We start from the raw sequence: 25338 nt of genomic DNA, 5'->3' as shown, positions 1-25338 counted from the left end.
GGGTGGACAGCGGGGGATCGCAGGGAAGGTGAGTGTTATTCTGAGGTTATCCTGAGTGTGGCTCGGGGTATTGAAAATTAACCCGGAGCCACACTGGGGAATACCGCTCAAGAGGTTAATGGCGGTGTTCTGAGATGTGTGCTCCCTTGGCTGAGAAGCAACCCCCACACATGAATGGTCTCAGGATGCTTTACTGTTGGCATGACACAGGACTGATGGTAGTGCTCACCTTTTCTCCTCTGAACAAGGTGTTTTCCGGATGCCCCAAACCAGTGTTTCTCAACCTTTTTCCAGTCGGGGCGTCCTTGAAAATAATTTTCAGTCTTGAGGCACCCCTGGCCAAGGCTTGGTTCACGTTACTGTGTGTCGCGTAACACGCAAAATTGCGCTTGATCCTGACAGACAAATACTTGGCTCTTTAGAGGTGCCATTAACTCCTAATGGTAGCCCACAGATTGGCAAACATTGGGTGCTTTTGGTGCAGTGCAATTTAAAAAAAAAAAAGGTTCGGGGACTTCATTCACTGCATTTCTGCAGGTAGGGAAGCCCATTGAAATGAAAGGGCTGCCCTATGCGCAGCACACAGATGTGACCCCAGGACTTGTTTCACATGTCAGGTTAAGCTGTTTTTACCACCCCCAACTTCTCCCCCTTTAGCTGCAGAGGCAGCATCTGAGGAGGGTACACACGCTGTGGCTTCAGCTGGAGGTATACCCGGGGTGCACTGCAACCACCCCGCAACTATGTGTATTGCACGGGTGCAGTGTGTTAATGCTGCCTTTAAGGGCTTAAAACAGGAAGGGAGGAGACAACATCTTGCCTCTTTACCACCTGTTAAATGGCTCTGAAAAGCGATCTGCTCATGGATTGCTTTTCAGGAGCATCAGTCCTTATTGCTATCACGAACAAGCCCTACAAAAGCGGTTCTGATGGCACACACACACATATGGATACATGCACACATATGTATAAAGCTCTTTAAAACATTGTAGCACAGTACCTTTCTTGTTTTAGCCGGGTACTGCACTGTAGGGGGAAGCAGAGAGCACAGCACTCTCTTCTTCTCTTTACTTTTGAGGCTGACGGAGCTGACTCACAGTGCCGGTGTACAATTCGGCAGGGGATCGGGAGATCAGGCTCATCTGACAGCCCCTCTCCCATGATCCCAATGGTTGAGAAAGGCTGCCCCAGACAATAGGAAAGGGGATTCATCAGAGAAAATGACTTTCCCCCAGGCCTCAGCAGTCCAATCCCTGTACCTTTTGCAAAATATCAGTCTGTCCCTGATGTTTTTCCTGGAGAGAGGTGGCCTCTTTGCTGTCCTTCTTGACACCAGGCCATCCTCCAAAAGTCTTCTCCTCACTGTGCGCGTAGATGCCCTCACACCTGCCTGCTGCCATCCCTGAGCAAACTCTGCACTGGTGGCGCCCCAATCACGCAGCTCAGTCATCTGTAGGAGACGGTCCTGGAGCTTACTGGACTTTCTTGGGCGCCCTGAAGCCTTCTTCACAAGTGCAGTGGAAATGTTTTTTATGGGATGAAGTTCATTTTCATGGCAAAGAGGAACTTTCCAATTAGTTGCAACTCATCTGATCACTCTGGAATATATTCAAATTGCCATCATAAAAACTGAGGCAGCAGACTGTGTGAAAATTAATTTGTGTAATTCTCAAAACTCTTGGCCACGGCTGTATATACTCAAGTATAAGCCGAGGCACCTAATTTTACCACAAAAAAGTGGGAAAACGTATTGACTCGAGTATAAGCCTAGGGTGGGAAATGCAGAAGCTACTGGACCACCATGAGACACAACACAGGGGCTGCGGGCATGGTGCAGGAGATGCAGGGCTTTGAGCATGGTACAGGAGATGGTTCAGGACTTGGTACAGGAGATGGTTCAGGACTTGGTACAGGCATGGCACAGGTGATGGTATAGGCATGGCACAGTAGGTAAAGGCATGGTACAGGAGATGGTTTGGACATGGTACAGGAGATGCAGTGCTGCGGGCATGGTACATGTGATGGTATAGGCATGGCACAGGAGATGCAGGGCTGTGGGCATGGTACAGAAGATGGTTCAGGACTTGGTACAGGAGATGGTTCAGGACTTGGTACAGGCATGGCACAGGTGATGGTATAGGCATGGCACAGTAGGTAAAGGCATGGTTCAGGCATGGTACAGGAGATGGTTTGGACATGGTACAGGAGATGGTTTGGACATGGTACAGGAGATGGTTTGGACATGGTACAGGAGATGGTTTGGACATGGTACAGGAGATGGCACATGTGATGGTATAGGCATGGCACAGTAGGTACAGGCATGGCACAGGAGATGCAGTGCTGCGGGCATGGTACAGGTCATGGCACAGGAGATGCAGTGCTGCGGACATGGTACAGGAGAATGTCCTGTAACATACTGGCAGCACTGCATGAGGAAATGCAGGGGCTGCGGAGGAGTCTCACTTACCTGTCCGTGAGGCACCTTACATTTAAAAATGGTGCTGCCCGGCGCCAACACGTCACCGCGCATGCACCGCCGATGCTCGGGAAAGCCCGTAGACATTTGGCTATTCCCGGACAGACGGCGCATGGGCGATGACATGTTGGCCCTGGGCGGCGCCAATTTCAAAAAGTAAGTGAGCAAGTGACTAGAGTATACTAGAGTATACCCGGCTTATACTCGAGTATATACGGTAGTTTGTAGTTGCTGTAACTTTCACGCAAACCAATTAATATACTTTTTGGGATTTTTTATTTATTTATTTTACTAAAGACATGCAGCAGAATACATTTTGGCCTAAATTTACGAAGAAATCTGATTTTATTGAAAAAGTTTTATAACAAAAAGTAGAAAATATTTTTTTTCTTTTTTCAAAATTTTAGGTCTTTTTTCATTTATACAATAAAAAATAAACTCTGGTGATCAAATACCACCAAAAAGCTGTGTGTGTGTGTGAAAAACATGATATAAATGTAATTTTGTGTACAGCGTTGTATGACTGAGCAATTGCCATTTAAAGTAGCACGCTTCTGAATAGCTAAAAAATGTCCTGGTCATGAAGAGGGTAAAAGCACGGACACAACAAAACACTGAAAAGTTTCAACATTTTATTTGTCGATTTGAGCTGTTTACAGAAATATATTTGCAAAGAGTATACAAATGTCCCAATAGAAGCAAAATATCCTTTGTTTAATATTTAACACGTTATTACAAGATTGCTAAAAACAATAAAAATACCTCTGCCCCGCGACAGACCAAATCTGCGTAGCTGGTAGAAAAGGTTTGCTGCTGCTGCAGGTTACTCCAGAGAGCGGTGCACTGCACTGCCCTTCATGGAAGGAGGATGGAGAAGAGGATCAAGAAGCCGACTCAAAAAAACTAGCAGCACGTTGCTAACAGTCACCCCCATGTGGTCACTGCTGGAATGACTTATTCAGAGGCATTTTATTTTTATGTAGTTGGTGCCCCCTAATGGCCATTACTTGTATGACCTGTAACCTGTATTCCTTTATTGCCATCACTTGTATGTGGTTAGCAATTGCACTTTAAAGTGAAAGATGCCCTGGCCTTGTTATTATAATGGCTTATTATCATCTTCTAAAGGTCCAGTTTAAGACGGAAATAGCATCTGCTGTCCAATAGGGGATGACAGATGGCTAGCAGAACTGTTTATACTCCACATATACATTTATTATTGTTCACTGCGGCATTAGTGTCATTTCCTTCCAGAACACTGATAATACAATAACCTTTCTATTTAAAGTGGTTGTAAAACTCAGACATGAAATATGAACAAAGCATATTCCTCTATAGTGTGCACTTCAATCCAGTGTCATTTCTGTCTGCTTCCTCTGCATGAGTCACTTCTGACAAGTTTTCCTGACACCAAGAGAAAAAAAGGTGACAGGGGAAGGGGGCTCCAGCACACAGCCTGTGATTGACAGCCTCAGCCGTGTTGCTGTGTGCAGAGGGGTGTGTCCCTTCCCTCCAATCAGCTTTCCGACTTCTCCTCATGGAGCTCTGCGGTGTGTAATTTCAGCTTTCCGGCCCTGCTTTCTGACAGCTCAGACACGCTTTATAAATTCGGGACTTTGAATGGCTTTAGAGGGGAGAAGATTGCAGATAAACAGGTACAACTTATGTAGGAGGATTTGTGTTTGATCTCTGTGTATCACCTGAAGCCAGTTACTTCACTGGGCAGAACTAAGGGGTTTACAATCACTTTAAAGAATGAAGATATTGACTTTCCCAGCTGCCAACATGGCCCACCTAGCAAGACCTGAAGATCTGATGGGCTATGTGTAGTGCCCATGGCAACTAGAAATCACTTAACCATTTTCATTTTTTTTCTGTAAAGGTGAACACTTAACTAGCACCGTGCACCCTCCCAACTTCCAGCTATGCGCTGTACTTACCTTCGGGGTTTCTAAGCTGTCAGCTGCTCCAGCGGTCCGGGGATTTTAAACTCCCGCTGTACTTCAGGAAGCACTTTCAGGCGATTTCTGATTGGCAAGCGCCATCACAGGTAATCAATCTGGTCTGTCCTGGAAGTGCTTAACGGAGAAGAGCTGGGATTTTATATCCAAGGACTGGGGAGGGAGGGGGTGCTGAAGGTAAGTTTACATTTTTTTTTTCTGTAAAGATGAACAGAGATAAATTCTGATTGGCTGATGAGAGTTAAGCTGGCCATAAACAGTTAAAATCTCCTGCTTATCCGGCCAAAGACTGTTCAAATCTCCTGCTTATCCAGCAATAGACTGTTCAAATCTCCTGCTTATCCAGCAATAGACTGTTCAAATCTCCTGCTTATCCAGCAATAGGCTGTTCAAATCTCCTGCTTATCCAGCAATAGACTGTTCAAATCTCCTGCTTATCCGGCCATAGACTGTCCAAATCTCCTGCTTATCCAGCAATAGGCTGTTCAAATCTCCTGCTTATCCAGCAATAGACTGTTCAAATCTCCTGCTTATCCAGCAATAGGCTGTTCAAATCTCCTGCTTATCCAGCAATAGACTGTTCAAATCTCCTGCTTATCCGGCCATAGACTGTCCAAATCTCCTGCTTATCCGGTCATAGACTGTTCAAATCTCCTGCTTATCCGGCCGAGATTCGAACCCTATGTGAGCAGGCTGAATGTACCAAAAGAGATCGATCAACTTGGGTACAGCCAGCCTGTCTGATTTGACATTTAATAACTGCTAGTGGCTGCTAAAGCCCCTAGAAAAAATGTCTGTTCTCCCGACGGGGAGGAACAGGAGGGATTCCCCCATCAACACAGTCAGTGTCAATGGGGGAATCCCTCCCATGGAGCCATTGTTTTCTCCCGGCAGGAGGGGCGCTGTCCCTATCGGGAGAACACAGTCATTGGGTACAACCAGCCTGTCGGATTTGACATGTAATAACTGCTATTGGCTGCTAAAGCGGCTAGCAAAAATCACTGTGTTCTCCTGGTGGGGAGGGATTCCCCCATCAATACAGTCAGTGTCAATGGGGGAATCCCTCCCATGGAGCCATTGTGTTCTCCCGGCAGGAGGGACACTGTCCCCGCTGGGAGAACAGTCATTGGGTACAACGAGTCTGTTGGATTTTACATGCGATTATTGCTAGTGGTTGCTTTAGCCACTAGCAAGAATCACAGTGTGCTGCTGGGAGAACACAATGGTTCTGCAGACTGGAATCTCCTGTCAACGAGAATCAAGCGATTTTCTGCATCGTCTATGGCCAGCTTTAACCTCTTGGTTCTGAGCAGCTGCATGTTCGCGTACCACATTGCAAACACAGCTGTCCTGAGAGTGCAAGGCCTGAGCACTCCTTGCATAGTTACCAGCGGCTAATTGAAAGCTCCCGATCACTTATTGCGGTCTGGAGCTTTCTGATCATGTGACCACTGTAACAGCCAACCATGGTGGTCACATGATCATAAACCCCGCTTCCCGGCAGCTAAAGCCCCTAAAGGGGCGGAAGGCACCAGAACCAAGGGGTTTGTAATACTCTGCCTTGTGGAATGTGCCCATCATTGTTCATGTCTGGATCAGTACTAGAAGTGGATTTAAAAGCAACGCATACCTAAACAATGGTCTGATTATTAGGTAGGTGACTGTGACTTAATGACATCATCAGGAATCTCCCCTGTGCCGTTAAAATGTCTTTGCTGCCAAAATTTTGAAAATAGATGACAACTGATTACGTTGGCACCCATTAAGAATGTGAACCAGCGCCAGGCAGGAGCATACCTAACCAACCGGCTTGTCTGAGTATCAACACCTTGAGCCTTTGTTCCATCCTCCCTGCATGCACCCCTATCAGGGGGGGTTATCCAATAGAAAGCATAGTTTAACAATGGCCAACTACACTCTTCAACCGTGATCATTATTAAAAATATACATTATAACAAGGAGTAACCAAAAATAGCATCATTCTATTAAAACGTCTTCCTGCAAGTGAACATGGCCGCCGAGATGAAAAAGAGTCTCAGAGCAAATGTTAAAAGTGGATAAAAAAGATGAGAGGAGCCTTGGCTGTGGTATGCAAGTCCACCTAGCAACAAAGAAATTCAAACCACTTCTGTTGCAAAATGTTAACAACCGATATCTGGAAGAAAAAAAAAAAACTGCTGCCGGAATCACTGGGGGAGATTTATCTTGATGCAGAGCAAAGCAGAAGCAGGGAGACAAGATGTATGATCTCCCTCTGCTGCTCAGCAGTAGTACTGCGCCAATATAAAATGCCCCCCTGACCACTGTATAATTGTGCATGTGTTTTTAGTGGAGATCTTTGCATAAATGACTCAGATCTGTCAGTTGCAGTTAGCTTACAGATGCAAATCCTCCTTTTATAAACGAGAAACATCTGCACTAGAAAAGTTCCTATTTTGTCAGTCTCTTGCTTGGTAAACATTTACATAAAGGTTGGGTTAGTCCAGGAGAGGGAAAACCGAACTAAACTGAAAAAAAGAGGAGTATAATCCAGCACTGATTAGGCTCCTTGTACTGGTCAGGAAGCTTTGAGGCCTAAAACAGATTGTATCACCCCCACTGAACTCACAGAATGGTAGGGGAGGGGGATACCAGGATGGAAGGGGAAGGGGATGGCAGGGGGAGGGGATACCAGGATGGCAGGGGAAGGGGATACCAGGATGGAAGGGGAAGGGGATGGCAGGGGGAGGGGAGACCAGGATGGCAGGGAAAGGGGGGGGGGGGAATACCAGGATGACAGCACAAGGTAATGCCAGACATAAATTTATGTTCTCACTTTATTAAAGCGGAACTAAACCCATCAATTTACGGTTTCAAAAAACAGTTACATTCCCCGCCATGCTAACTGTTACATTGGTTGTGCCCCCAACCCAACTGTCAATCCTTGAAATGGCTGGTATCATAACTGATCACATGTGCAGCACCATGGCAGGTGAAGATCAAACAGAAGGTAAGATGGCAGCTTCCTTGGCTGAAAAGGATTATAGATTTGAATGAAACAAGAGAGTAGAAAGGAAGCCTACTGTAGGAACCAATTTTTTTGTCTAAAAAACAGTCAGTTCAGCAAATGTATCGAAAGATTTCAGAGATGTTACAAGTTTGGGTGCAACAGAAATTTTTTGAAATGCGTCAGTGTTCCAGTTAGACTCATTGGACTTTAGAGCCATGTGACCAGTTACACAGTGCTGGATTTTAAAGGGGGAGGGGGTGGGGTAAGGGGAGGGATGGGGTCATATGATCAAGCTATGCTAAATTAGCGAAAAGAAACGGAGACTCAGATGCCATTTTGGAAAACAATAATTTCGTTGGGAACATGTGAATCACTTTAAATGCAGTCTACAAAAAGTTTAAAGGACCACTAAACCTTCACTGACACTTGGCTGATTATGAAGAAATATGAAAGTAATTCTGCTGAGCACTGCGAGAACTTTGGACACTGGTCTCCACTGATGGGTATCCTAAATTAAGAAAGACTCTGATGGAGACCCCGACGTTAGGGGTGCACTGATAGAGACCCTGATGTTAGGGGTGCACTGATAGAGACCCTGATGTTACAGGGGGACTGATGTGTAAGGGGGGCTCTGAAGCATACCCCAATGTTAGGGGTGCACTGAAGGGGACCCTAATGTAAGGGGGGCTCTAATGGATACCCTGATGTAAGGGGGGCTCCGATGGATACCCTGATGTAAGGGGGGCTCCGATGGATACCCTGATGTAAGGGGGGCTCCGATGGATACCCTGATGTAAGGGGGGCACTGATGGTGACCTTGATGTAAAGGGGAACACTGATGTAAGGAAGGCTCTGATGGAAATCCTGATGTAAGGGAGGGCTCTGATGTGGCTCCTTCAAGAGCAGTCGCTAAAACTGCTATGTCCGCCTCTCCCCTCCTTCTGCCCATTCACAGAAGCCTTTGTATTATGGGAACTCATTCACAAAATACAAAGGCTTCTGTGAATGGGCAGGAGAGGGGAAGGGTGGACATAGCTGTTCTGTCTCCTCTCACAGCCAAGTGTGTTTTCCGGGAGTGCAATAAATCTGTCACATATAAGTAATAAAGATGAGTTCTAGAGGGGGGGGGGTGCACCTAATTGGACTTAACTCAGTGTGCCTGCACTTCTTGCAAAGCTGCTGAATTGCTAAAATTCAGCTTTAAAATGCAGATATGATAAAATTAAGCTAGTACAGGGGGGGAACGTTCTTTTTATACACACACCTAACTGCTGAACATTAACCCCACTGAAGGAAAAAAACTGTCTGTCAATTGGCGATCTCCTTCGTATGTTAGCATTTTCTGCACAGCAAAGCTGAATATATAGAACATTTCTCTATGTAGAGTTGTGGATACTTTTTGAGCACAGCTGAATCAAACACAGAACGCAGGACACAGAAAGGTTAGCTCAGCCTCCCAGCCTTTTTATCATGCAGGAACCGTTGAAAATAACTTTTAGGTCTCAGGGAACCCTCTGCTAATAATATATCCACAACTCAACTCATGAGACATTAGTGTAAACAGTAAGCTGTAGATATAGATATAAGAATAAATATCACAAAAAAAATGTTGCATATGTAGTTTGACACCCTTGGCTGCTCTAATAATAATAACCAGAAAAAAACACAGAGTGAAAATGTTAGTCATCTCTGACATTATTGGCCAGTGGACAAGTGGGTTCTAACACTGGGGGAAGAAGGTCCCTTCCATTGGGGGTCAGTGGGAAGAATTCTCCTTACATTGGGGGTCAGTGGGAAGAATGCCCCTTACATTGGTGGCTAATGGGAAGAATGCTCCTTACAATGGGGGTAAGTGGGAAGAATGCCCCTTACATTGGGGGTAAGTGGGAAGAATGCCCCTTACATTGGGGGTAAGTGGGAAGAATGCCCCTTACATTGGGGGTAAGTGGGAAGAACGCCCCTTACATTGGGGGTAAGTGGGAAGAACGCCCCTTACATTGGGGGTCAGTGGGAAGAATGCTCCTTACATTGGGGGTCAGTGGGAAGAAGGCCCCTTACATTGAGGGTCAGTGGGAAGAACGTCCCTTACATTGGTGGGCAGTGGGAAGAATGCTCCTTACATTGGGGGTCAGTGGGAAGAATGCTCCTTACATTGGGGTCAGTGGGAAGAATGCCCCTTACATTGGGGGTCAGTGGGAAGAACGCCCCTTACATTGGGGGTCAGTGGGAAGAACGACCCTTACATTGGTGGGCAGTGGGAAGAATGCTCCTTACATTGGGGGTCAGTGGGAAGAATGCTCCTTACATTGGGGGTCAGTGGGAAGAATGCTCCTTACATTGGGGGTCAGTGGGAAGAACGCCCCTTACATTGGGGGTCAGTGGGAAGAACGCCCCTTACATTGGGGGTCAGTGGGAAGAACGCCCCTTACATTGGGGGTCAGTGGGAAGAATGCTCCTTACATTGGGGGTCAGTGGGAAGAATGCTCCTTACATTGGGGGTCAGTGGGAAGAATGCTCCTTACATTGGTGGTCAGTGTGAAGAAGCCCCTTAGATTGGGGGTCAGTGGGAAGAATGCCCCTTAGATTGGGGGTCAGTGGGAAGAATGCCCCTTAGATTGGGGGTCAGTGGGAAGAATGCCCCTTAGATTGGGGGTCAGTGGGAAGAATGCCCCTCACATTGGTGGTCAGTGGGAAGAAGCCCCTTAGATTGGGGGTCAGTGGGAAGAATGCCCCTTACACTGGGGGTCAGTGGGAAGAATGCCCCTTACACTGGGGGTCAGTGGGAAGAATGCCCCTTACACTGGGGGTCAGTGGGAAGAATGTCCCTTACACTGGGGGTCAGTGGGAAGAATGTCCCTTACACTGGGGGTCAGTGGGAAGAATGCTCCTTACATTGGGGGTCAGCGGGAAGAATTCTCCTTACATTGGTGGTCAGTGTGAAGAAGCCCCTTAGATTGTGGGTCAGTGGGAAGAATGCCCCTTAGATTGTGGGTCAGTGGGAAGAATGCCCCTTAGATTGGGGGTCAGTGGGAAGAATGCCCCTTAGATTGGGGGTCAGTGGGAAGAATGCCCCTTAGATTGGGGGTCAGTGGGAAGAATGCCCCTTAGATTGGGGGTCAGTGGGAAGAATGTCCCTTAGATTGGGGGTCAGTGGGAAGAAGCCCCTTAGATTGGAGGTCAGTGGGAAGAAGCCCCTTACATTGGGGGTCAGTGGGAAGAATGCTCCTTACATTGGGGAACCGTGGGAAGAATGTCCCTTACATTGGTGGTCAGTGGGAAGAATGCCCCTTACATTGGTGGTCAGTGGGAGGAATGCCCCTTACATTGGTGATCAGTGGGAAGAATGTCCCTTACATTGGTGGTCAGTGGGAAGAATGTCCCTTACATTGGTGATCAGTGGGAAGAATCTCACCATTACAATTACCTGAAAAGTTAATTGGTGGCAGTGGCAATGTATCTGAGAGGTACCAATTGATGAATGCTCAAAGGAACCCCTGGCAACCTCTGGAGGAACCCTGGTTGAGAATGGCTGGGTTAGAGACCCTTAGATTTTTTTTTTTAATGTCATCTACGTCCATTTAGGCAGAATTCCCATCATTTTCTATTGAGACGGGAAGGGATGGTAAATCTCTCCAACTGCGGCACAGTCAGTTAGTAAATGACAAGGTTTTAACTGTTGTCTGTTCCTCCCTGTCCATGTGACCAATGCAAGTCCTACATATTAAGGAATTGGTTCTTTAGAGTTTAGTGGACCTTTAAACTGCTAGAGATGAACGCGAAAATAACAAAAATCAGCGACGGACCAGTGCAAAAAAAAATCACTTTACCTGGCCAACCTTTTGCCCAAAATCCCCATCCCAGCTAAAGCAGCACTTCCAGTTGTTCCCTGACCCCCTCACAAAGGAGTTACAGAGACAAAGACGGACAAAACCTGTCACAAACTTGTGCAAAAACAAAAAGAAAAGAATATCTTATGTATAATATTTATATATAAACTTCTTCTCATTTTATATACTTATTATATATATTTATATATTTATATACTTCTGCTAAACGCACTTTGTTCAGTACATGTAGCAAATATCAGTTCTCCTAAATACAAAATAGAGCTTTCGAGAAAAAAAAAAAAAAAAAAGTTAAACATTCGCTAAAACAGATTAAAAAAAAAAACATCCAAAAAAACTTACACGACTAAAAACTTGTTACAAAAAAGAAAAAAAAGTTGGCCTGCGATCAGGCCTCACTCTGAAAAAAAAAGTTCCCTTCATATCGGTACTGAAAGCGCTGAAATCAGGGATTTGCTGCTTCTGACTCGTCGGCTCCCAGAGTGCATGGGGCAATCTGCAGCTTTACCAGCCGAAGGATCAGTAGCAGTCAATCGCGGATCCGATGTCTCCAGTTAGGAGAGGTTAAAGGTTACACACACACATAAAAGAGCGATGAGGAATACAGGAGGTCAGCTACAAATAGAAAAAGAGATAAAACTGATGTATTTATCTACATGGCTCAATAAAAAGTAAAAGTCGCTGCATCTGTGCGCCCACTAGGGGGCGACAGAAGACAGGTTTAAGTGCAGCATTGTTTGCCTAACGTGGGAGGGCCGTTAACCACATGCAGCAAGGTGCTTTGTAAAGAAAGATGCTATGCGTTCTAGGTAATGACAGACACAGAAAATCTTGTCTGACTGCCAAACAGGGACCAAGTAGCACCATAAGCTTTATCTTAGATGCCTGTCATTTAAAGAGGTGACTTGCCTTGCTTGCTAACACTTTGCGGCCTTGCTCTGTTAGGATGCGGGTTAATGCGAAGGGCACGCTATCACAGTTTCTTAGAAGGGATATTAAATGGATTCCTTCAGGGGGAAAAATAGAAGAGAAAAAAATATATATATATTTATATATTATATACAATTTTCTATATACATACATACACGCCTACATAAAACCACACGGACAAGGATGAAATAAGAGGTAAACATTACTACCACTGTGGAAAGCGGTAACGGCTGAGCGCCTCAGAGGTTACGGCTTTCGGGAGTATGATGTCATAATAAACTATAGAGTCTTGGTCGCTAAAATACTGAAGAGAGACGAGAATAGACCAGAGGGTACGACACGAAGAACCGTTTTCTACTTGGACCGTGGCGGATATACAATCCTATCCAGTTTTGTTTGAACAGTATGGAAACTCCTTTCTGCTGCATCTGAAATGAAAAACCAGAAACAATTAAAATGTGCTGGTAAAAACTACGGTACTGGTAACACCTACTGGGCTGGGTTGGGAAGAGGGGGGGGGTGCAGGTGTGGAGGCAGAGGACAAAGCTCCTTCACCGATAATGCATTATCTTTACTGAAAATACATCCAGTCTAAAGCATCGCAGTCTGATGTCATCTAGGAGGAGGGCTGCACATGATTTTAGAGCGTCGCTTGGTGCTCACGTGACCGGCCACCTCTCCCAATCTGACAGCTAGAGTGGGAGAGGCCTCGAATCCCCTGCTGATGTCAGTCGGAAGGGGAGGGGCCTCAAATTCCCTGCTGATGTCAGTCGGAAAGGGGAGGGACATCGATTGCCCCGCTGACGTCGGTCGGGAAAAGGGGACGAGAGGAGCAGAGAGGCGGCCGGTCATGTGAGCGCCGCTCTGACATGTATAGAATGGCATTTTTTTTTAACACAGACACTGGAGCTCACAGCATTATTAACAACCACTTTAAGGTGTGCTGCAGGTAATCAGAGAAATAGAATGTCACCAGTATGCCCCCATGTGGTCACATGCCTGATGAAGGGGTCCTGCAAGGCTTCGAAAACATTGCTTCTGTCGCAATAATGTGATCGTGAAATAAACGCTTTGGACCCGCTCTGGAGATCCGTGGTTGCTGGTGACATTCTATTGCTCCGATTACTTTCAGCGCCCCTTAAAGTGGTTGTTAAACCACTGTCATATCTTTATATAATCCTCTGTGAATAATAATTCTGTGTGCCCCAGTGCGTGTTTTTTTTTTTTTTAAATGCCATTCTATACATGATGTCAGAGCGGCGCTCACATGACCGGCCGCCTCTCTGCTCCTTTCGTCCCCTTCTCCTGACGGACGTCAAAACGTCAAAAAAATAAAAGACGTTCTATACATGATTTCAGAGCATCGCTCGGCGCGAACGTGACCGGCTGGCTCTCTCCTCCCCTTCTCCCAACTGACGTCAGCAGGGGATTCGTGGTCTCTCCCCTTCTCCTGACTGACGTCAGCAGGGGTATCGAGGCCCCTCCCATTCTAGCTGTCAGATTAGGAGAGGGGAGAGGCGGCCGGTCACGTGAGCCCACAGCATTATTATTCACAGAGAATTATATGAAGATATGACTGTGGCTTAACTACCACTTTAAGGGGTGCTGCAGGTAATCAAAAGCTGAGAAGGAAAGCCGCTCAGGTAAGACAAAGCACTCCGGTGCAGGTCGGTTCCGCCATCCAAAACTTGATAAATCAAAAAGGAAAATGGATCACACTCAGAAGTAGGGTAATCAAAGTGGTTGTTAAACCACTGTCATATCTTCATATAATCCTCTGTGAATAATAATCATGTGTGCCCCGGTGTCTGTTTTATTAAAAAAAAAAAAAAAAAAAACGTTGTATACATGATTTCAGAGCATCGCTCGGCGCTCACATGACCGGCTGTCTCTCATCTCTCCCAATCTGACAGCTAGAGTGGGAAAGGCCTCGAATTCCCTGCGGACGTCAGTTGGAAGAAGGGGGAAGTGCCTCAAACTCCCCCTGCTGACATCAGTCGGGAGAAGGGGAGGAGAGGAGCAGAGAGGCGGCCGGTCACGTGAGCGCTGCTCTGATATGTATGGATGGCATTTTTTTTAAATAAAACACAGACACTGGGGCACACAGCATTACTATTCACAGATTATTATATAAAGATACGACGGTGGCTTAACAACCACTTAAAGGGGTGCTGCAGATATTTAGAGCAATAAATGTCACCAGCAACCACGGATCTCCAGAGCTTATGATTAATAAGCTGCAATATATGATATTTTTGGTTTTGGGTTTAATACCACCTAAAAACCATTATATGAACATATTTTCAAAGGCTGATTGTATAAGTATAAATAATTTCCCTTCTCCTTTAAAATACGGTGCTAAATTAAAAAAAGACCTTTACTCAAGTATCAACCCCCCAGGAACCTGAAAGTTATGCTCCATGAAATAATTACATGACGAAAAAAAAAGGGCTGTAAAATACCTAGCTAGCCTCTAAAAATATCCCTCTTGGTTTCCAGCGCCTAGACAGCGGTCATATTGTCTTCTGCTAAGGATTGGTTCAGTGCTCAGGATTGGTTCAGTGCTCAAAATAGCCACTGGATAATCCGCTCTAGCTGATCTGGTTCTCAAAGTCCTTTTAAACAGACTGCCTGGCCAATGCTGTGACACCAGACGGGGATTCCAGAGCGCTCAGACTGCCTGGAAGACTGACTTTTCTTCCTATATAACTGCATCATCAGTTAAAGAGTGCTACACATGTGCTTTGAGGAAGAGGGCATCACCCTTGAAATGCGTAAGCTGCGTCCGTTCTGCTGGACACGCGTCTGGTAGTGTGATTTCTATTGTTATGTATGGGACATCCTTTCTTTTATGAGTATATTGGAATATTATTTTTATTCAATAAAGATTTGCACAGTATTGCACTAGGCTGGTGCGCCGCCGCCTAATGTTTTATTTTAGCATTGGAGTTTCCCGAATTGCAGAGGGCAGCAAGGCATTAGTGCTTACAGTGGTGGAGACCTGAAGTGAAGTTGGAAGATCTGCATTGCCTGGAGGGTCACCCTACCTGTAGTACAGACTTCGCAGTTTATTCTTTGTTTTTCGGCAGTTAACAAGCACCGATGTGGTCATGTGGGAGGAAAAGAAGGGAGTCACATGTTACCCCATACGGAGAAATATCAGGCATGTCATTTCACTCCCATTGGCTGAACAGAGTGAGGGAAAAGGCAAGAGACTGATAAGCAGCTAGTGGGGGTTGTCAGTAATGTAAACACAATAGTATCCTTTATTCCTCATAGATAAATTCGTACAGACAGTGCTTGACAGACATGTCAAGTTGACGCGTTTCACGATACAGATTATCGCTTACTCATAACTACACGTGTGGTTATGAGTAAGCGATAATCCGTATCGTGAAACGCGTCAACCTGACATGTCTGTCAAGCACTGTCTGTACGAATTTATCTATGAGGAATAAAGGATACTATTGATTTCATATTCTGCCTTGAGTGCGGTTCCACCTCTTAGATGTTTTACTTTTACGGATGACGGATCTGACCTGCACCAGGCTCAACACTACACCTGAGCGGCTTTCCTTTCTCTGACTTCAGTAATGTAAAGAATACGAAGCTAATAAACTCCCCCATGGCCAGCCCGAAGCCCATGCTGCAAAAGGCGGAGGGTTGGGTGCTGGGATAGCAAACTCTGCGAAAGGAGGAGGGTTTGGTGCTGGGATAGCAAACTCTGCGAAAGGAGGAGGGTTTGGTGCTGGGATAGCAAACTCTGCGAAAGGAGGAGGGTTGGGTGCTGGGATAAACTCTACGAAAGGAGGAGGGTTGGGTGCTGGGATAGCAAACTCTGCAAAAGGAGGAGGGTTGGGTGCTGGGATAGCAAACTCTGCGAAAGGAGGAGGGTTAGGTGCTGGGACAGCAAACTCTGCGAAAGGAGGAGGGTTGGGTGCTGGGATAGCAAACTCTGCGAAAGGAGGAGGGTTGGGTGCTGGGTTAGGAAACTCTGTGAAAGAAGGAGGAGGCTTGGGTGCTAGGATAACCAACCCTGAGAAAGGTGGAGGGTTGGGTGCTGGGATAGCAAACTCTACAAAAGGTGGAGGGTTGGGTGCTGGGATAGGAAACTCTGTGAAAGGAGGAGGGTTGGAAGCTGGGATAGCAAACCCTACAAAAGGAGGAGGGTTGGGTGCTGGGATAAACTCTACGAAAGGAGGAGGGTTGGGTGCTGGGATAGCAAACTCTACAAAAGGAGGAGGGTTTGGTGCTGGGATAGCAAACTCTGCGAAAGGAGGAGGGTTGGGTGCTGGGATAGCAAACTCTGCAAAAGGAAGAGGGTTGGGTGCTACAATAGGTAGGTAGGACATCTCGCCCCTATGGATTGGCTAAAAAGGCACCACAGCAGCTTGCTTGGAGTTTCCTTTTGTCTGCTCATACTCAGCAATCTGATAAGAGACGAGCTTTTGCTCCAATGGCCAACTGAGCTTCTACACAACAGGAAAGGATTTAAAGCTAATAACTCCACCATGGCCGGTCCCAAGCCTGTGCTGTTGTGAAAGGTGGAAGGTTGGGTGCTGTGACTGCAAACCCTGCAAAAGGAGGAGGGTTGGGTGCTACGATAGAAAACCCTGTGAAAGGAATGTTAGCGATAGCAAACCCTGCGAAAGGTGGAGGGTTGGGTGCTGGGATAGGAAACTTGGTGAAAGGTGGAGGGTTGGGTGCTGGGATAGCAAACTCTATGAAAGAAGGAAGGTTTGGTGCTGGGATAGTAAACCCTGCAAAAGGAGATGGGTTGGGTGCTAGAATAACAAACTCTACGAAAGGAGAAGGGTTTGGTGCTGGGATAGCAAACTCTACGAAAGGAGAAGGGTTTGGTCCCGGGATAACAAACTCTACGAAAGGAGAAGGGTCTGGTCCCGGGATAACAAACTCTACGAAAGGAGAAGGGTTTGGTCCCGGGATAACAAACTCTTCGAAAGGAGAAGGGTTTGGTTCTGGGATAGCCAACCCTGTGAAAGGAGAAGGGTTTGGTGCTAGGATAACAAACTCTACGAAAGGAGAAGGGTTTGGTCCTGGGATAGCCAACCCTGTGAAAGGAAGAGGGTTGGGTGCTAGGATAACAAACTGTACGAAAGGAGAAGGGTTTGGTCCTGGGATAACAAACTCTACGAAAGGAGAAGGGTTTGGTCCCGGGATAACAAACTCTTCGAAAGGAGAAGGGTTTGGTTCTGGGATAGCCAACCCTGTGAAAGGAGAAGGGTTTGGTGCTAGGATAACAAACTCTACGAAAGGAGAAGGGTTTGGTCCTGGGATAGCCAACCCTGTGAAAGGAAGAGGGTTGGGTGCTAGGATAACAAACTGTACGAAAGGAGAAGGGTTTGGTCCTGGGATAACAAACTCTACGAAAGAAGAAGGGTTTGGTCCTGGGATAACAAACTCTACGAAAGGAGAAGGGTTTGGTCCTGGGATAACAAACTCTACGAAAGGAGAGGGGTTTGGTCCTGGGATAACAAACTCTACGAAAGGAGAAGGGTTTGGTCCTGGGATAACAAACTCTACGAAAGGAGAAGGGTTTGGTCCTGGGATAACAAACTCTACGAAAGGAGAAGGGTTTGGTCCTGGGATAACAAACTCTACGAAAGGAGAAGGGTTTGGTCCTGGGATAGCCAACCCTGTGAAAGGAGGGGGGTTGGGTGCTAGGATAACAAACTCTACGAAAGAAGGGTTTGGTGCTGGGATAGCTAACCAGCCCTATAAAAACCATTTGCCTTTATGGAAACACTAACTGCAAAACCTAGGAATAGAGGTTTGGCTGCGAATGGCTATGATTTGCCCAGGGCAAACCACTTTTCATAAAAAAAAAAAAATAAATATTTCATATTGGCCTAACTAAAAAAAGAAAATGTACATTCATAAGATGTTTTTTTTGTAGCCTATAAAGAATGACAACAAAACCACTAGTTCGGTGGCTTTGCTAGGGGATATGAGAAAGTTTGGAGAAAGACTGGCTGAAGTAGGACAGGAGTTTGTCGGACTGGCCTACGGTGGACCCCTTTTACTATGGAAGGAACTCTGAATATTTCCTAATAAAAAAGTCATAACCTTCAAACTGACTGGTAAAAAAAAAAAAAAAAACTGTTTGCCCAAGACACCCGATTGAGGGCAGACAGGTGCGCTCAACCCCTACCCGTGTTTACCATTTAGAAAGATCCAGACATGCCGTTCCCCTGGTTGTGGAGAGACACCAGTAGATTGCTTATCTTCTCCATATTCTGATCATTTGTCATTGAGGAATTCTGCTGGGACAGGAGTGACGTCACAGACTGCCCATCTCCTTGAGATTGCCCCGTCTGAGCTAGCGCCATCATCTGATCGGACATGGACCCCGTGGCTGGAGAGAGAAGCTGAGTGCAATCTAAATAGAAAAAATGATAATTGGATTACTAGACTGACACCTATAGAGCTAAATTGATGATTAACTCATTTTTACTTAGAAGAGATCTGAAACATTCAGAGATCAGAGTAGGTTTTGATTTAACCTCATGGATCTCATGAAGAGTCATTGAGTTTAGCTGCATTTTTTTTTTTTTTTTTTATCAGGTTAAATAAATCGAAAGTAATTTGGGGGATTTTAGCAGGACTAGAGGAAAGAGAGAATACAGTAATATGTTTGATGATTTGGAAGCATATGCTGGTAATGAAGCAAGGCGTTTGGTATTTCCATCAAATGGTCTGGGTAGAATGGTGTAGAATGGGTATACAATGTTGACCTATGAAATAAATAATAACTACAAAGAAGAATTTATGTGTGGCAATCAACAGATTGCACAGGAGGCAGCGTGGCTTCTCCATCATTTGACTGCTGTGATTGGCTCTAAACAGTGGTCACATAATTGGCAGCCTACCCCACTGGCTCCAGTTGGACCCTTAGCTGACTGTTCTAGCACAAAGGGGTAGCCAAAAGAAACAAGCCCCTAGATCTATGGTCTGTACTCACAGGAGTCTCAAACTGATTCTCTCAGACAATGCTCCCCTTCGGTCAGCTCTTCAGAAGTACCAGGGCCACTCTTCTATTTCCACTTCAGGCCCTCAGGTCGCCTACCTGAGGCCACAAGGCAGCAGGTGCCTGCCTCCCCCCTTGGCTGGTGCAATCCACTATCTGGGAAGGACCCAGAGCTCAGGTGTTCACTGAATATATAGGCCAGTCTCAGCATGCTTAGGGGCACCTCCCCTACAATTGGCCGAGACTGCATATATACATTACCAAAAGTATTGGGACGCCTGCCTTTACACGCACATGAACTATAATGGCATCCCAGTCTTAGTCCGTAGGGTTCAATATTGAGTTGGCCCACCCTTTGCAGCTATAACAGCTTCAACTCTTCTGGGAAGGCTGTCCACAAGGTTTAGGAATATGTCTATGGGAAGATTTGACTTTTCTTCCAGAAGTGCATTTGTGAAGTCAGGCACTGATGTTGGAGAGAAGGCCTGGCTCGCAGTCTCTGCTCTTATTAATCCCAAGGGTGTTCTATCGGGTGAGGTCAGGACTCTGTGCAGGCCAGGTAAGTTCCCCCACCCCTATATCTGTTTTATGCTTGTCAGATTCTTTTAAACGTACAAAAATAAAGATTTGTCATTACAAAAAAAAGATTTTATATTACCTCTGTATAATTAACCCTTGGAGGTATTTTTAAAGTACCACCACTTTATTGTTTGATTAGTTGCATGTACAAGGGATGCTACCCTCCAATGGTATAATACTGTGAGCTACACCACCTCTCCACACAATTTAATTATGGAGTCATATGAAGTCACACACTCCTCCATATCCAGGTATTTCCACTCCTCCCGGCAGCCAAATAGAGCGGCTAGGAAGCAAAGGAAAAGTCTGTACACAGTAGGTGGTTGGGGAGACGGCATTTAAAGTCAATCTGAAAAGTACATGTTTGATTTTAGGCTTTGGATAGGGCGGCAAAAGGATTAAACTCTTATGAAGCTTTTAATACTGTCTGTGTCCCTTTTTTTGGGACACAGACAGTATTTTTTCATACAAACAATAATATTCTGGCAGAAGTTAAAGCAGACAAAGCTTATTACTTATAGCCTCAAGGAAAAGTATGTCTATGCTGGGGAGAAGTATGCTGGGGGGTTTTAAGAGTTATTTCACCCTTTTTAGAAATAATCAAAAGGTGAACACCCTACACCAGTGATGGCGAACCTTGGAACCCCGGATGTTTTGGAACTACATTTCCTTTGATGCTCCACTACACTGCAGAGTACATGAGCATCATGGGAAATGTAGTTCCAAAACATCTGGGGTGCCAAGGTTCACCATCACTGCCCTACACCCTTCCCCACCCAACCAATCCCTGCTGTAATGAGCTGTCAGTGGACAAGGAGCAGGTACAGTGGTCCAGGAATTTGAAATCCCTGCTCTTCTCCCTCCAGTAGTTCCAGGACGGATCACAGCGATGCTCTGTGCCGGCGCTGACCAATCAAACACTGATCTGTCCCGAAAGCGCAGAGAGAAAAGCGGGCTGCACTGGTTGCATGGGCAGTGACAGCTTAACACCCAATGGAGAAATACAGAGGGCTCGGGGGATTGGTTAGAGGAGACTGAATGGTGTTAGTTCACCTTTTCTGGATTTACACTTTAACCGCTTCCTGATCAGCCACCGCAGATATACTACAGCAGGCTGGCTCTCCTGCGCAAACCGCCGTACCCGTACGGCAGCTCGCGGGAGCGGGTATCGGGGCGTGCGCTGCCAGCGGCGCGATATTGTGACATTTTTGACACTTTTGGGGGGACCAGTGACATTACTACAGTAATCAGTGCTCAAAATATCCACTATTACTGTAATAATGCCATTGACAGGGAAGGGGTTAACCCTGTGGCTGATCAAGGGGTTAAATGTGAGCCTAGGGGAGTGATTCTAACTGTGGGGGGGGGGCGTGGCTTCTGAAATGACCTTAGAGACATGTGAACCTATATAGAATGATCACAGGCGCTCTATGATCATTGCAGGGAGAAGAACGGTCGGCTGTGTTTACAACAGCTGACTGTTCTTCTCTCTCATCGGGGAGCGATCGCGGGTGGCAGGCAGCAATCGGAGCCACCTGACACATGCATCGGCTTCCCCGCTGCGGATTTGGGGCGGGAGCGCGCCGGCGTGTGCTCGCCCCCTAGCTTCCCGCACGCGACCGACGCACCCCTACGTCTGTTTGCGCAGGAGAGCCACCCTGCCGCAGAATATATGCGGCGGGTGGTCGGGAAGTGGTTAACATGGCTGCAGCCACTAAGCTGCATGACGTGCATATATGGAAGGAGCGCCAGACCAAAAGATAGAGTTCTTGATATGGTGTTAAAAGACAGCCAACGTGTTTCGGGGGTCAAAGGAACTCTCCCTTCATCAGGGCTTCAGTTAAAAAGGAGAACCTTGAGTGGACCCAAAGTAAGGCTTTCCTGTTTGAATCTGTGCAGGGAAGCTTATTGCTGGATTAGGAATCCTGGCCAGCAGTGTCTGCATCAGCAGATAAAAAAAAGAAAACCTTTTTGACTGCTGATGCAGACAATGCTGCCCAGGAATCCTAATCCAGCAATAAGCTTCCCTGCACAGATTCAAACAGGAAAGCCTTACCCTGAGTCCACTCAAGGTTCTGATTTTAAACTGAAGCCCTGATGAAGAGGGGAACAGGAAAGCCTTACTTTTGAGTCCACTCAAGGTTCTCCTTTGTACCTGAAGCCCTGATGAAGGGGGAGTTCCTTTGACCTCCGAAACACGTTGGCTGTCTTTTAACACAATATCAATAATTTAATTTGGACTCTTACCTTTTAGTCTGGCGCTCCTTGTATAAATGCTCGTCTTTTCCTGGAAACCTGCTGGAGTGCCCACAGTAGGATATCCTTGACTGTTGTGTGCAGCCTAACCTGAGCCAGTGGGTGCTTCAATTGTTTTTGCCCTCTCACTACCTTGTTTATTAAACTGATTTTTTTCATTGGAGACTAGGCTGCGTGAGTCAGATACATGGCTTAAAAAACTTACTGTTCTGAATTCCAAACAGGAACATTCCGGTGGCTTGTGGAGAGGATGCTGATGCACTCTGCATCTGGCTCATGGCGCCCCCTGCAGAACTATGGAACATAGAAGCCTGTTGCTGAGGAGGGGGTGTGGTTCCCTGGATAGACTGAGGGAACAAGCTTGTCTGCTGAAGTTCCTGTTGACTCATATTGCTTTGCAGAGCAGACATGGAGGCGGAGGACATAAATAGTGTCACTTGTTGCTCTTGAGATGATGGGGAGGGCTGAACGAGCTGGAGCTGAGGGGAGTTGTGAAACATGGGTGCCTGTTGCTGCTCGTGCTGCGAGGTGACCGGACTTTGGGCCTGAAACTCCATATTTTGCGTGTGAAACATGGCTTGGCTCTGCTGATCCTGAGTGGCCATTGGTTCTTGGCTTTGGCTAAACATCATGCTTTGCTGTTGCTCAGGTGAAGCCATATTGGCCATAGAACCCTGTGCACTAAAAAGAAGGTTTTGACTTTGTTCATGGGGAGAAGGGCTGCTCTGCATACCCACCATGGAGTGAGTGGCCTGGAAGAGGGAGTTCTGCTGGTTTTGCGCCTGGAACAAGTTCTGCTGAGACTGCTGCTGCTGCTCCTGGGTTAACATTGAGCTCTGCATATGAGACATTTGAGTCTGTTGCTGGAATGCTGACTGCTGCTCAGGAAGGGTGTTCTGGCTAGAGAAGAAAGACATCTGCTTCTCCTGAGGCACTTGGTTGCCCTGTAAGGAGCTCATTGAGAACATGTTGTTGGTTGGCTGCTCTGACGGACCCGATATCGTGCCTTGCAGATGGTAAAGCGAAGACTGGATCTGATCCTGTGCAGAAGTGGAGTTCTGATGCTGCACCATGGAGGCCTGGGGGTGAAACAGAGATCCTTGCGTTTCTTGTGCCATGCTCTGGTTATCCGATAATGTGTTCTGGGAGTGGTAAAGTTGATTGTGCGAGTGTGGGGACTGCTGTAAATAGTTGCCCGTCTGAAGCGCCATCATGTCTCCAGCTTGCTGGAACAGCCCGGCTCCTTGCTGTTGTCCTCCACCTGTCTGGACTCCAAGCATCTCTTCTGCAGACGAAAAAAGGTCGACTTGAGTTTGCCCATCTCCGCCGTGCTGCATTTGGACCATGCTTGGGAAAACGCTGTTCTGCATTTGCTCTGGCTGAGTAGAGGTGCCGTCACCATCTGCTGAGCTTGAGTTCTGAAAGATACTGGAGTTTGTTGCCGACACTTGCTGTTGCCCTGCAGAACCATCATTCCCAGTAACGCCCGGTGTGGAGAACATATCACACTGCATCTGCATCTCTTCACTGGCGGAGAGTCCACCCATTAAATGGCTTCCTTGCTGGTGCTGGAACACAGGTGACTGGATGGCTCCTGAGCTGGGGCTCTGTGCTTGGAAAATGTCAGACTGAATGGACCCTTGGGACTGGTGAATACTTTGCTGCATCTCCATAACAAGGGATGCATTGGTTTCCATAGCTTGTTGCTGATTTGACAGCGAGTTTTCAGCCTGTTGGAGAAGGCTGTCTGACCTTGCAGAAAGCATGTTCTCTGATCTGCTATGCACTTGGTCAGAGGAGGAGAAAATCCCCTGGTTGGGTTGGTTTTGTATGGAACCAACGGGCTGAAATATCCCAGCATTGATCTGCTCTTGGACTTGTCCAATTGTGGATTGCTCATTTTCACTGCTGCCTTGACCAGAAAACAGGACACAAGACAACTGCTGCTGGGCCTCAAGGACTTGCTGAACCAAATCTGCATCCGAGTTGTTATTGGAAACATTAGACTGGAAGCTGCCAGGCTGAAGCTGGTGCATTGTGTTCTGCATCTGGCCAACATTGTTTGATGGTGGAAACAGACTGTTAGAGATTTGTTGCTGCAGTGTTTGAGCTTGTTCTTGTAATGCTGGCTTCTGGGACTGCTGTGTAGCTTCAGCCATCTGAGACAGCGTGACCAACGCCCTATCAGACTGCAGTGTATCTCTTGGCTGGGCCTCCATTGACTGAAATGGTGTTGTTTGCTGCATGATGGTGTCCTCGTTATGGCTAGGAGATGCTTGGAAACTGCTGGGCTGAGCAATGTCTTGTGTCTGAATGGTGGAAAGTGGCTCCTGTGTGAACAGAGTCTGTTGGTCAGTCTCAGTGGGCAAGTGCGACACACAGGGTGAAAAGGAACCACTAGGGGAGGAATTCTCCAGGTTTTGCTGAGCAGACACAACAATGTTGGATGTCTGTGGATAAAAGACAAAAGAGCCCTTTAGGTTTTTGAACTTATTTTTTTGAATATAGGGAAGGCAATATCTGACATTTATGTAAATCAAAATTTCCACGCTAATGTAAAAATTAATACAATTGTAGAATGGCTGCGGCCTACCTCAAAATTTAGTAAAACTATATCAGTATGTAAATGAGTGTGGAGGTAATTGGCGCTGCCAAATATATTTACACATTAAATAAGGGGAGGGGTGTAGGATGTGTATAAATGTAATAAGCCAATATTTAAGAATTATGATATGTAGTACAAGATACAAAGCCCAATAAAAATTGATAAATACGTGAAATATATATATGCAAATGTAGTGACTTAGTAAATAAATAAATAGATAAGTGACTCTTATATTAAACCAGTGTTCCAAAATTATGATGCAAATTTATTTGGCAGCGCCAATTACCTCCACACTCATTTACATACTGATATAGTATGTAAATATCTGACATTTCTTTTTTCTATGGCTGCAATCTTATCATTTCAGCTACGTTAAAAAAAAAAAATCCTTGTGTATTCAGTAGCGCCCTCAGCCCCCCTAAAATTTACCTGCACTCCATCTCGATTCAGCAATCTGCATGAGAGCCTCAGCTCTCCCAGGTCTCTCTCTCTCCTCATGAGCTCAGACAGCAGTGGTAGCCATTGGCTCCCGCTACTGTCAATTCCAGCCAGTGAGCAGGGGCGGGGCCGAGCCACGCTCCATGTGTGAATGGACCCGGTAGTGAGCTTGCTCAGGTGCCCCCATAGCAAGCCGCCTGCTGTGGAGGCAATTGGCAGAAGGGAGGAGCCAGAAGCACCGGTGGCAACCCGAGAATAGGAGGATTGGGGC

At 46.4% G+C, this 25338-nt stretch overlaps 1 protein-coding gene across 6 annotated transcripts in view; it reads right to left on the bottom strand.

The window, feature by feature from the left end:
* Nucleotides 1-12307: 12307 nt before the first annotated feature.
* The window catches only part of NFAT5 (nuclear factor of activated T cells 5), a 195272-nt gene continuing 182241 nt past the window's right edge, over nucleotides 12308-25338 (bottom strand). For all 6 annotated transcript variants that reach the window (XM_082270028.1, XM_082270026.1, XM_082270027.1 and 3 more), the window contains 3 exons: nucleotides 22230-24474; nucleotides 18384-18601; nucleotides 12308-12629 (listed from right to left, as the gene is read on the bottom strand). In XM_082270028.1, the coding sequence (XP_082126154.1) occupies nucleotides 18387-18601; nucleotides 22230-24474 (2460 nt within the window). In that variant the 3' untranslated portion in view covers nucleotides 12308-12629; nucleotides 18384-18386. The remainder of the gene's footprint in view (nucleotides 12630-18383; nucleotides 18602-22229; nucleotides 24475-25338) is intronic.

The sequence above is a fragment of the Pelophylax lessonae genome (assembly GCF_965119305.1).
Source record: "Pelophylax lessonae genome assembly, chromosome: 10".
Classification (NCBI taxonomy): domain Eukaryota; kingdom Metazoa; phylum Chordata; class Amphibia; order Anura; family Ranidae; genus Pelophylax; species Pelophylax lessonae.
The sequence above is the reverse complement of the archived record's forward strand: the minus strand, read 5'-3'. Positions and strand labels throughout refer to the sequence as shown.